This window comes from Octopus sinensis, linkage group LG1 (genome assembly GCF_006345805.1).
Source record: "Octopus sinensis linkage group LG1, ASM634580v1, whole genome shotgun sequence".
NCBI classification, from domain to species: Eukaryota; Metazoa; Mollusca; class Cephalopoda; order Octopoda; family Octopodidae; genus Octopus; species Octopus sinensis.
The window spans coordinates 129347333-129360627 of NC_042997.1; the positions used below are offsets into that span (position 1 = coordinate 129347333).

Below are 13295 nucleotides of genomic sequence, written 5' to 3' on the forward strand. Positions count from 1 at the left end.
AAGCTCCAATACAAACATTTCAGAGAGTTGGGTATCAATATGAGCCCCCAAAACATAGACCAAGAGTGATAAGAATCAAACATCCAGTCAACATCATTGTGTCTGGAGTGATCACTAGTGATGGCGATGTTATGTCTCCATTCATCTTCCCTAACAGCCTCAGGCTCAACACGGAGGCCTACATCAAGTGCATGAAGGAGGTAGTGCTGCCCTGGGTCAAGAGGGTAGTTGCTGGAAGAACTTATGTCTGACAACAGGACTCTGCACCATGCCACACAAGCAGGAGAACCTAGTCATGGCTGTCAGACAAATTCTGTGACCACATCAGCCCTAACATCTGGCCACCTAACTCCCTAAACTGTAACCCTCTTGATTATTATGTGTGGGGTGCAGGTGAGTGAAAGACCAATAAAACTCCTTGTAATGCCAAAGATGAACTGAAGGCAAGGATTATGGCAGCATTCACCAACTTAAACAAAGGGACTATCCAGAAAAGTTGCAGGAGATTCTGAAGTCATTTGGAGGCTGTGGTTTATTGAATAAATTTACTCTTTAGTATTTCAATATATTTTTACGTAATTTTGGTAAATATATCTGTTAAAATGAATGTCAGTTTTATTTTCATTTTTGCGTAATTTAGACAGTTCATTCACCACACCCTCTGTCTGTGTGAGTGTGTGTGTACACACAAATGTGAAGGTGCATAGCCTAGTGGTTAGCTCATGTGTTCAGTTCCCAGACAGAGCAGCACCTTGTGTTCTTGAGCAAAACACTTCATTACACTTTCCTCCAGTCCCCCTTTTGATCAACAGGGAATGTTGGCCTACTTGTCTAGATACCTGGGTGGTGTCATTGGAAGGCTAAAACAATGCAAAGCACAATGTGACCAACAATGTGTAACAACATCTGATAGTTTGGTTGGTCATGTGATCACAATATACTATTGTTCTGAGTTCTATTTTTTCCTGTTTGCATCACTAAACATCATCATGATCATTTAACATCCATTGTTCATGCTTGCATGGGCTGGACAGTTTGACTAGGGCTGGTAAGCTGGAATGCTGCACCAAACTCCAATCTGATTTGGCTGATTCCCTAATACGAACCACTCTGAGAGTGTAATGGGTGCTTTTATGTCCCACTGGCACAGGTGCCATTTGCATAACACCAGTATATGCCACGACTGTAATTTTGCTCAGCTTGAAGTCTGTCATTGCCTCCATGAGGCCCAACGCTTGAGGAACTCAGCCACTATGCCTCTGTGAGGCCCAACACTCAAAAAGTGCTCTTTACATGCCACCGGCACAGGTGCCAGTTATGTGACACCAGCATCAGCCATGACTACAATTTCACTTGGCTTGATGGGTCATCTCAAGCACAGCATATTGCCAAAGGTCTTGGTCACTAGTCATTGTCTCTGTGAGGCTCAAAGTTCAAAGATCATGCTTCACCACTTCATCCCCATGTCTTCCTGGGTCTACCTCTACAACAGGTTCCCTCCACAGTTAGAGATCAGAACTTCTTTACACAGCTCTCCTCGTCTGTATGCATTAGACAACCATACCTGTGCAGTCGTCTCTCTTGCACACCACATCTGATGCCTCTTATGCCTAACTTTTCTATATGCACAACTGGTTCATTCACTTAATTTCCTCCTTCCTCAAGAGACCCCTACCACCTCTATAATGGCAGCTCTTCCTTGATGTTATTTACCTTCTTACTACCCAAAACCATTTCACTCTTTGTCCACCCTTCATCCATTTATACTGTTCTCTCCACCCACACGTTCATTGATCACCTCCAACCATTGAATCACCAAATTATCTCTACTCTCCCACCAACATATATCTCTCACCTTCCTCATGCACTATACCCGTCTCTCTCTTCTTCACCCAATCTTGCAACCTACCCAACATTATCCCTCTCTCATCCTTCTGTCTACTATTTTATCATTATTATTCTGCTCTGCACTATCAGTTATCTCCTACTCTCTCTCCACTCACTCCTGATCCCTCTACCTGACTCATTTCTACTCACCTTGTACCTTGGAAGTCCACCCTCATCACCATAATGTTTCTTTATCACTTTCCAGCTCTAGTCAATCACTCGCACACTCTCTTCTAAACTGTAAAGAGTCATGTAGCTCCTCTACGGCAAAAATTATTTTTTACTCTGAGCTCCTACTTTCATACTTATACCCATCATCTAGCATAAAGTCACTCCCTCATGATATGTGGTCTTAAAAATTGTATAGTAATCTTAGTAGTGCTGGTGGCACGAAAAAAGTACTTAGTACATGCTGTAAAGTGACTGACACTAGGAAAGGAATCCAGGCATAGAAACCCTGCCAAAGCAAACATTGGAGTACAATGCAGTTCTTCAGCCCATCAGATCCTGTAAGACTATCCAACCCATGTGAGCATGGAACATGGACATTGAATGATGATGAATTTACATACAGCATTTAATGAATTCAGGGGTTATACATGAACTACTTCATGTTTCATGTTCAGATAGTTCAGTAATTGAACAGGCTTGTATAGCATAGCATTCAGGCTCAAATGACATGGCTATTTGGTGAGAAAAAGATGAGAAAGTGTTGAGTGTTTACATCTAAAATAAGTGGAAGAAGTCGAATGGGGGTAAAGGCTAAAATGCATTTAAATTGTGTGTCTAACTGGGTGGGTGTCTTCCAGTTTGATAACAGAAACTTATAAGGATGCATACATTTTATAAAAAAACCTAATCCTGGGTTTAAAAGGTCAGTGTATTTCTTCAAACTAATAAGGATGTGTGTTCTTTCATCTATAGAGAGTTTGCACCTTTTTTTCTTTTTTGTAGGTAAAAAATTCCTAGCCTTGATAGATAAACATTTCCTTGATAGCCATAGAAAATCTTTAATAGACATTCTCTGAATGTTTCCTACAGCTATCCATCTCATATTAAAAGAAATATCTCATTTAATATGGCAAGAGATATATCTTCAATAGTTATAAATACGAACAGAAGAGGGAGATGACTGGTTGAACTTAAAATATTCCTTCAGATGAAAAATATCTAAAAAAAACTTAGTAAATCATGCTATATTAAAAAGACAAAAAGAGATCCTCATCTCTGTCTTACAGATAAAAACAAATATTTCATTTGTAGTAATCCATAATCTTAGAAACCATAACATCTTACACTTGATCAAATAATACCTTCCAATCGTACACTAATCATCAAATTTCAGTAAAATAATTAAAGAATAACAAATTATCAACGGCTGAAGACAATCACCAAATCTTAAAAGACTCTTAACAAAGGAAAAATTCACATCAGAATAAATAATGCAGGTAGGTGACAGAATGTGGAGACCTTTGATATGGGACATGCAAAATAATTGAACAAGGCATCAAGAATGAGAAAGAACTAAAGATTAATGTAAATATCAATTGCATAACAAAAATTGTTTTACTCTACAGCCTGACTGGCCCTTGTGCCGGTGGCACATAAAAGCACCCACTACACTCTTGGAGTGGTTGGCATTAGGAAGAGCATCCAGCTGTAGAAACTCTGCCAGATCAGACTGGAGCCTGGTGCAGCCATCTGGTTCACCAGACCTCAGTCAAATCATCCAACCCATACTGGCATGGAAAGCGGACGTTAAACGATGATGATGATGATAATGCCCCATTACAATGGGAGCTATATCAACCAAACAGAATCAAAATTAATACATTGAATTAGGATACATAAGCAACAAATCAAACATTCATCTCTTAGAAATGTTCCATGTAGTGAACATCTAGGCATCTGTGTGAATAGAAAATTCAAAATATTTCTTTTACTTTTCAAAATAAAAGAAAAAAATAATCAACTATGAAATGCAAATGAAAATTACTTTATAAAAATTCTAAAACTAAACAAGAATCAGTCAACATTACTATTAAAAACAATTTCCTCTATACAGAATGCCCCATAACATGTATGTTTGAAAAGCTGTAAACAGCAACAGTGCTTACACATTATGAATGCTACTTTCCAAAAGACTTGTTTCATTCTGTTATTTTTCATAATTTTTTATATAATTAATAGTTTTTTTTAATTTGAGAAACTCTTAAATTTTATGACTATAGTAAGAATTTCCTAAGAACTTAAGTGTGTGTGTGAGAGAGAGAGGGGGAGGGAGAGAGACTCCAATTAAAACTGTCTTGGATACTGGCACATCATTTTACCTATTTTGGCATACTGACTCACCTCATAACTAGGGCCACCTACTCAGCCAACCCCATTACCATCATGTCCCTCCTCTCCTTCACACTAATCTCTGACATTATTCTTTCTCTTCCTTTCTCCTCTGTCTTCATTAATCCCATCTCAGCACTATTCCTTCTATTATTCTCTACACTACCATCTGCTCACAATAAATCTGTCCCATCCACCATGGGAGCTATTTAACTTTGTAAGCTACAAGGAAACTTCAACAGTGCTGGTTCCACAAAAAGTACACAGTACACTCTGTAAATGGTCCAAATTATACCAGTTAATACCCAATGTACCCCACATGCTTTTCTGAGTTGCATATCATTGTGCCCTCCCTTACAGGTCTTACTTTCATAAACATCTATCATTTTCTTTCCATCACTTTCTTGATTATAACAAACCATAACTATCTCTGATGTAGTGGATCACACAACCATTACATCATTGCTTCTATGTTCAAATGACACTCTGAACCACATTCAGAGAAGGGCCATCATCTGTTTTTAAATCACTTACTGACACATTCTAGTAGCAACCCACAGATTGTGTGCTTTCTCTGCCTTTTCTATCATTATTATAATGGCATCTGTTCCTCTGAGCTGGTTATTCTCATACCCATACTCCAAGTTAGCGGAAACTGGAAGATAGAGATCAAGGAAGACACAGGACAAAGTAATGAAGATTGATCTGAAGAAGCTGCATCTCACACAGAGGATAACAAAAAACCATACTGATTAGATATGCTCGGTGCTAGAGCAGATCCATCCATCCACACAAGTATGGTGAGACATGTTGAAATAAGGGTAGTGATGGAGGCTGGTATCAAAATGTTTGAAAATGTATATGTGTGTGTGTGTGTCCATCCATCTTGAGGTTACAGGATAGTTGTAAATGAGTGTCACTATCATATATGCAGTGTCATTCATTTCCAATCTTCCACAGAAACTTGTCTAGTCATGAGGGAATATTATCTTGCTTAGCAACAAGTAAAGGTTAGCAAAAGGAAGGGCATCTAGCTATAGAAAATCTGCCTCACTGAATGCCAGCCAACCCATACATGCAAGCACATAAAAGTGTATGGTAAAACAACAATGGCAATGATGATGATGATGATCAATATAGTAGCAGTAGTAAAAAACTCTAAGGAGAGCTAAACAGCAGAAGGTCTTCAGAGAAGAAGCTCTCCTCATGCAAGTGTCTTGACCCTTAACTCCTTACTCTCTAAAGAAGCTGGGCTGCATTTAGCACATGACTCCAGGATACTCCCCTGCGGTCACATTCTGTGCTATTGCCTGCCCTGCAACCCTCCTGGGTGGTAAAGGTGCCCCAGATCCAAAGTACTAATCAATTTAGTCAAAGATGCCAGTTGATTGTAAGATAAATTATGCCATTTGAAATTCATTTCCATTCCTTCTTGACCAGATCCAGTTGGAACTCTTCTCACTCAGCTGCTTCTACCATTGTCTTAAGAGCTCATTTTCTTTCTCCCAGAAATTGAAAGCTTCTTCAGGAGACCATATGCAGAATTGCCCACAAACCCTCCTTTGCCTACCTCTATGGCAAGGTTTGGGAACCAGATTCTCTCAGCCGGATGAATAGACTGCCGTATCTTTTGGTCTTGTAGATGTGGGCTTCCTTCATTCTGCTTTCATAAGGCTCAGTGAGTCCAATGTGCATGTGTGTGTGTTATGTGTGTAATATATATATATATATATATATATATATATATATATATAGGCACAGGAGTGGCTATGTGGTAAGTAGCCTGCTTGCAAACCACATGGTTCTGTGTGCAATACGTGGCACCTTGGGCAAGTGTCTTCTACTATAGCCTTGGGCCAACCAAAGCCTTGTGAGTGGATTTGGTTGACAGAAACTGAAAGAAGCCCATTATCATCACCATCATCATCATTTAACGTCCGCTTTCCATGCTGGCATGGGTTGGATGATTCGACTGAGGACTGGCGAACCAGATGGCCGCACCAGGCTCCAATCTGATCTGGCAGAGTTTCTACAGCTGGATACCCTTCCTAATGCCAAAATATGTATGTATGTGTGTGTGAGTTTGTCCCACAACATCGCTTGACAACTGATGCTGGTGTTTTTACATCCCCGTAACTTAGCAGTTCAGCAAAAGAGGCCGATAGAATAAGTACTAGGCTTACAAAGAATAAGTCCTAGGGTCGATTTCTTCGACTAAAGGAGGTGCTCCAGCATGGCCACAGTCAAATGACTGAAACAAGTCAGAGAGTAAAGAGTATACATTTGCAGATGCAATACTCAGGCACATTATCTTTGCTGTAACTTGGAGTCACTGGGTGTTTCAAGTCTTACAATATACACCTTCATCCAAGTAAATTGACTTAGGTTGATCAAAGTTGTGCCAAAGTGGCATTACTAAGGGAATGATCTTCAAATCCTTAACTGCCCACCTCCACTAGCAAACATCTGGTCCTCCATCCCTTCCCGTTACAGGCTTCCAGAAAATCCTAGTACTTTGCTTTCATCCTCTTTCATGCATCCTCCAACTTCTTTCCTGAGGGTACAGTCAACTTCAGTCAGATAAGCCATCTTATTTCCTCAGAAACTAAGATGATATCTGGCCTTAACAAGGACTGACAGAAATTTTAACCGTTTCTCTTTCTTTATTCAGTTATGTGCTGAGGAGAGCAAACCATTGAAGCTATTGATTCTTTTCTTCAGCCCAATCTCCTGGCTATGGGAGGGTATTTTTGCTGTCACTGATCCCTTTGCAGATTGCTTCAGCAATAGTCTTGAGGGTCTGCAAATAATAACTGTGATTAGTTTCCTTCACCTTGTCCAAGATGCGTTCAAGTATTCGTCTTAGAAGATAAGGGGCATGTAGATGTTTCCCCTACAGACCATGTAAGTAGGTTGAATGGACTGGGAGATCATAGACCCTCACCACCAAAACAAGAACTTATCCTCTGAGAGTTCCACTTCCAGACGTCCTACCAGCTAACAGCCTGCTCTATAGGCTCCCACTTCATCCAAGCAACCTGTTTCAACAATACTATCACTCTGCTAGCTGGCTCTTTCTCCACTAACACATGCACTTCCTTCTACTATTCCTTCATATAATATCAGGTTGTTTTGCAGACCAGTTTTACCCTATATAACACTCCCAAGAAGGGCCTTGTGTTTCAGCCACTCCACTGCATATAGACTCCTATGGCTGCTTTCTACTTCCTCCCAGTTGATGACACCTGCATTTGACACTTAGATGTCCCTTGAACCATATGCTACAATGTCCCTGTCACCATGAATTCCTCCCTGAGAGAATTCAATGGAAGCCTGAGCTTGTTACTGCTTCCATACAATCCAATATAACTGTCTGCAAAGATGGATACTTACTTTATGCTCAAAACCCTCCACTGTCAGGGGGACTTCATAGATGTGCAAGGTCAGAGGATTCTTAGGAGGATCCCATGCTGGTAAAACTAGGTATCTTTCCAGTATCCCTATAGCTCTCAACCAGGTCCTGATCACTTTGATGAAGACAGCTGTTGACACTTTCCACAACTCTTACTGGTTTTTCTGTGACAACAGAATCCAGTCTTTTCCCATATTAAAGCAGAATCTGTTGATAATTTTCCCTTTCTCCAAAACCATACAGCAGGATTTTGTGGGTTTGAAACTCTTTCACCTTATGCCATGAGCTTCTCTAACTCCTGGAATATCCACTGTAGCTCCCCACGCTGTTGTTGTCATTGTGGGGTTGTCCATGAAGGATCTGATGGGTAGTTAGATTACAACTGATTTAGTCCAATACTCCTTTTCTGCTGTCTTGACCAGCATGCTAATCACCAACATGATGAGGGAGACTGAGATAGTATACCCAGTAATTATTCCAACTTCTAGCTGGTGACAGTAAAATGTCATCTGGCCAGAGGAAACCCTCAAATTGAACTTACTGTAAAATAGTCAATGACAGTCTCACTTTCAGGAGCATATGGTGTCTCACTGATAAAACTTTTTTTATTGACTTGTCTAATACAGAACTATAAGTATTGGACACATCAAACCAGAGTACAGCCAGATCCCTTCCCTCCTTTCTTGCCTCTTTGATGAGCTGGGTTACCATGCATGTGTGTTCATGATAGCCAGGAATTCCTGGTATGCTTCACTTTTATAATGATGTGTCAACTATTCAGCAGAAAGAAAACATCTGCTGGTTGATCCCAGCTCCCTCCTCTTAAGGTAAACTTTCAGCATATTTCCATGACTGAGCAATCATTCCCTCCTCCCAATCGCCTTCAGGGCCATCCAAAGCCAATGAAGTAGCTTTGGGTGGCTTTTACAGAACTCGTAAGAGATTTCACTTGGGCCTGGAACCAAGCTACATCTCACCCACTCTACCACTTTTTCATTCAGTGGGATCAAAGTGAGATCCTTATGGTTGTAAATTTGGCCTGTGTGCATGTGTGTGTATGGAGAGAGAGACATACTCAAAATGATCTGCCCATAACAGAACAGAATTGATATCCTAAAACCACCTTGGTAATGCACGCCCATGACAGGTGCTGGTGCCATGTAAAAAGCGCTGGTGCTAGTGAAACATAAGAAGTACAGATGTGGTCTCACACACAAAGCAATGGTGCTGGTGCCACATAAAAAAGCACTGGTACACTCTGTAAAGTGGTTGGCTTTAGGAAGGGTGTCCAACTGTAGAAACCAAGCTAAAATAGACTATGGGACCTGATGTGGTTCTTGACCTTGGCAGCTCCTGTCAGTCCAACCCATGCCAGAATGACAAATGGACATTAAATGATGATGATGATACACACTTTCATTTAATATATATATATATATATATATACGCACACACAAACGATGATCACACACACACACGTAAATTATATATATACACAGACAGACAGACAGACAGACAGACAGACATAGATAGATAGATAGATAGATAGATAGATAGATAGATAGATAGACAGACAGACATAGATAGATAGATAGATAGATAGATAGATAGATAGATAGATAGATAGATAGATAGATAGATAGACAGACAGACATAGATAGATAGATAGATAGATAGATAGATAGATAGATAGATAGATAGATAGATAGATAGATAGACAGACATAGATAGATAGATAGATAGACACACAGACAGACAGACACAGATAGATAGATAGATAGATGATAGATAGATAGATAGATAGATAGATAGATAGATAGACAGATAAATAGACAGACAGACAGGTACACAGAAGATAGATAGGCAGATACATAGATTGACAGATACATAGATACATACATAGACAGATACATAGATAAACAGATAGATACATACATAGACAGGCAGACAGGCGCACATGTGAGATGTATGTATGTATGTGTGAATTAATTTTAAATGCATCTCATAATTCACAATCATGAGTGCTCAGTAGTTTGGTATATGAACTAGGGCTCAATGAATTCGCATGTAAGTGGCTGTATATTCCACAGACACATGTACTCTTAACCTTTTTCATGCCAACCTAGATGGAGACAAGATGACAAGACTGTACGTTTGAATTTCAGGTACAATCCAACTAACAGGCTTGTACACGGTTTCTGTCTATACAATTTCATTCCCAAGGTACAGGTCAACCGGAATTCATAAAAAATTACCCTTGCCCAAGATGTCATGCAACAAAATCAAAACTGGGACCTCATGATTATGAAGCCAATTTCTTCGCCATTTAGTAATAGTGCGCACACACACACATGTATGTGTGTGTATGTATATATATATATATATATATATAGAGAGAGAGAGAGAGAGAGAGAGAGAGAGTAAAAAAGAGAATTTCATAAGTAGAGATTCTCTCTACACATATATGCACATGCATACATAATAGACAGATTGATGGATATCCATTTTTTGAGAGAAAGAACTATATGTGCGGGTCAATGCATGTATGTCGTATGTATATATATGTGCATATATATATTTACGTATATATATTGCATGTATGAGTGTGTGTGTGTGTATATATATTGCATGTATGAGTGTATATATGTGTGTGTGTATATATTGCATATATGAGTGTATATATGTGTGTATATATATATATATATTATATATGCTGAAAGCGAGAGGTACTATGTATATATTCAGGGGTTTAAGTTGAGAGAAAGGAAGAGTACATATAAATTACAATAATTATGAATAAAAAAATATGTGCTTAGTCTATGGAGGTTGTTACAGAATAGAGACTTACTGTTGGTGGGAGGCTTATCACAAGATAGTATTGCAGCCAGATAGAAGTTAAATCACAAGTAACTGTTCTCTATATACAGTAGTCACTAACTGTCGAATTGTGGCGAATACAATATATGGTTGAGATATAATAATTAACCAGTTAAACAGGTCACAGCTCACTGCTTTTATACATTCATTCACAACTGGTAGAAGATTACGGAATGTGGATTGCATAGAAATGACTACATTGCCAGAGATGAGAGCAGATATAGAGGTCGGTGTATAATGCAACGAGTAAGGAATGGTGATAATTAATATATATAAGGCTGTGTCGTAATATAATATAACGAAAAAGTCACCTCTTCACAGCAGTCACTTAGAAGCAATGTCAACAACTGAATACAGGATATAAACAAGTTATAGTCCTGACGAATGCATCAGCTATATTATGTGTGTGTGTAACTAGAGAGAGGTAGAGATTTGTAGGTAGGTTGTTGCACTAGAGAGAGAGAGAGAGGGGTGGTGAGAGGTAGCAATAATAATAATGAAGATAATAATAATAATAATAATTATAATAATAATAATAATGATAATAATTAAAACAGCAACAATGGAAGGTGAATGGTGAAATAACAACTTCGTGAAAAAAAACCAGTCTTATCAAGAGAGTAAGTCGTTATGAAATAATCTGAAGTGAGTAGTTTGGTAACATGGCCAGACACAATAGGAAAATATTTTGTTCGGTTATTTACTAACCTAGACCAGTTCTTAACTAAATATTTACTCTAATCATAATGGATGATTCATATTTATCAGCTGAGTCTATTTTGGTTTCGCTGTTCTGTCCTTAACTGACAGTCGATTGTGTTGTTCTATATTAAGTCAATCTAGTCTAATTCGGTAAAATCCGTCTGCGACCAACCTATTAATTAACAATCGACGACCCTCTAGAAGTAAGGATCAAGGGTTCCAGACAACATATTTGGGCAGGACGAATTTTAATCACAGACAATACGTATTTCACCTGAGTAATGCAGATGCCATATATATATGCGTGTGTTTAATTGGTATTAAGATATTATGACCCTTTTTACTATCAAACACTCAATTTGGATGGGCTAGATCAGAATTCCTCAGTTTATTCCGAGTTTTAAAAAATATCTGCCACGCCACACCAACAACAACCATCTGTCAATCAATAAGTTTAGTGCTGAGACTATCGATCTGAAGTTAAGCTGTTGAAGAAAGCTTCAAACCGGCTTTTATTACTGTTTACTGGAACGGAATCAACAAGTCTGTGTTAGGATTGAGATAGGACAGATTGTCTTCGCTGAAAAATAGAATATTGAATAAATAAATTTAAATAATCTATCGAGTAATTCTCGTCGTCTTCCTGCTAGAAGAATATTGACAAAGGATTTGCTAACAATTAACAGCAAGTTTATTTCCCTTCTAAAACATTCATAAATCGTTAAGTACATAAATTAATAATGTTTACAATCAGTTCCCCCGATTGACTACTGAGAGTTTTGTTGTTCTATATGTAAGTTTTAATTTCATTTTGGTTGAAGGAAGATTGCTATTGATTTATTTGATTTGTTTTTAAAGTATGTTAAGTCATTATCCCTTTAATATATCGTGAGTGAATGCAAAGTAGTTAGAATAAGAGAAAATAACTAAATGTAAACTGCTGAGAAGATTATAGAAAGTTATATTATAGTAATAAACCTAAAACCATTAGAATAGAGTTGCAAGTTGGGGAAAAATGCCTACCGATGACGTCTGAGGGCTCTGTAGTTTGTCGAGTTTTTGCCATGTTTGAAGTGTACTCTAGCCTCTAGTAGATTCATCCCTTATCTGCTCGACATTGTTCACTTTCCCACAGCTAAATAACTGCTGTGAAATATACTACTGCTCACTTACGTATGTACCTGACTATCGACACAAATCCGGGAAACACTTTCAATCTCGAAGTAAAACTGACGAAGTGCAACTCAACAATGGTCCTGTTATTGATTTTAATTATCTCGCAACATGTGCTGGCACTTATCTTGTTATTTTTTTTTTTTAAGGTGAATGAGTTTGCAAAAAATAAAATTTACATCTATATAAACATGGGACTATTTTATCAAAACTTCCTTTTCTTTCTTCCGTCGATTGTAAAGATAACAAAAAATATAACATTCGTAGTAAAAATATAATAGAAATGTAAACAGGTTTTTAATAAAACCGAGAGGGCAAGAGTGAGGAAGGGAGATAACTGGACACATTTCAGCACATTTCAGCCATATTTCAGCACTTTCTCTTTTGTAATCTACTTTCTTTTTGTATAATAAACGAAGACTTCATAGTACGCAAGAAATGGTGGCACGATTGACGTGTTAATATCTCTGGGAAACATTACTTACTCCCGCGCAATTAACAACTAAAGTGCCTTTTGTTGTTATTGTTTCTTTTAATATACTAAAATTCCTGTCCCATTTGCTTCATTATTGTTGGAGTTTTATCACATGATAGTATGATAGTGGTTGTTAGAACAAGGAACCTTATACAGAATTTACATATCTGTGAAGTGGTTGGAATACTTGACATACTGGAACTGAAAGATAAAAGTTCTACACACGTGTTTGTAGAGCCATTTCAGACTTGTTAGAAAATATTACTTAGCTAAAGGTTTAATTAACAATTTCTCAAAAAAGTAGTCTTTAATTTGCCAGTTGGAGTGATAAACTTTAATACAGTTCGTTCCCCGCTTTTGCACCACTTTCTTCAACTATACATTTTTTTTAATGGTGCCTTTGTGGGTCCTCCACAACTGATCAAATTG

General features: G+C 38.1%; 1 protein-coding gene across 4 annotated transcripts in view; it reads right to left on the reverse strand.

Annotated features, from left to right (window-relative positions):
* Nucleotides 1-12495, reverse strand: part of LOC115208949 (probable phospholipid-transporting ATPase IIB) — a 105924-nt gene extending 93429 nt beyond the window's left edge. The window contains exon 1 of one of the 4 annotated variants that reach the window (XR_004999935.1): nucleotides 12242-12495. Coding sequence is in view for 1 of the 4 variants with exons in the window: in XM_029777117.2 (XP_029632977.1) it covers nucleotides 12242-12318 (77 nt within the window). In the remaining 3 variants the exon portion in view is untranslated. Of the gene's footprint in view, nucleotides 1-10487; nucleotides 10968-12241 lie in introns of those variants that run through there. The other 3 variants (XM_029777117.2, XM_029777119.2, XM_029777118.2) reach the window with 3 other exon arrangements.
* Between the last annotated feature and the right edge of the window lie 800 nt (nucleotides 12496-13295).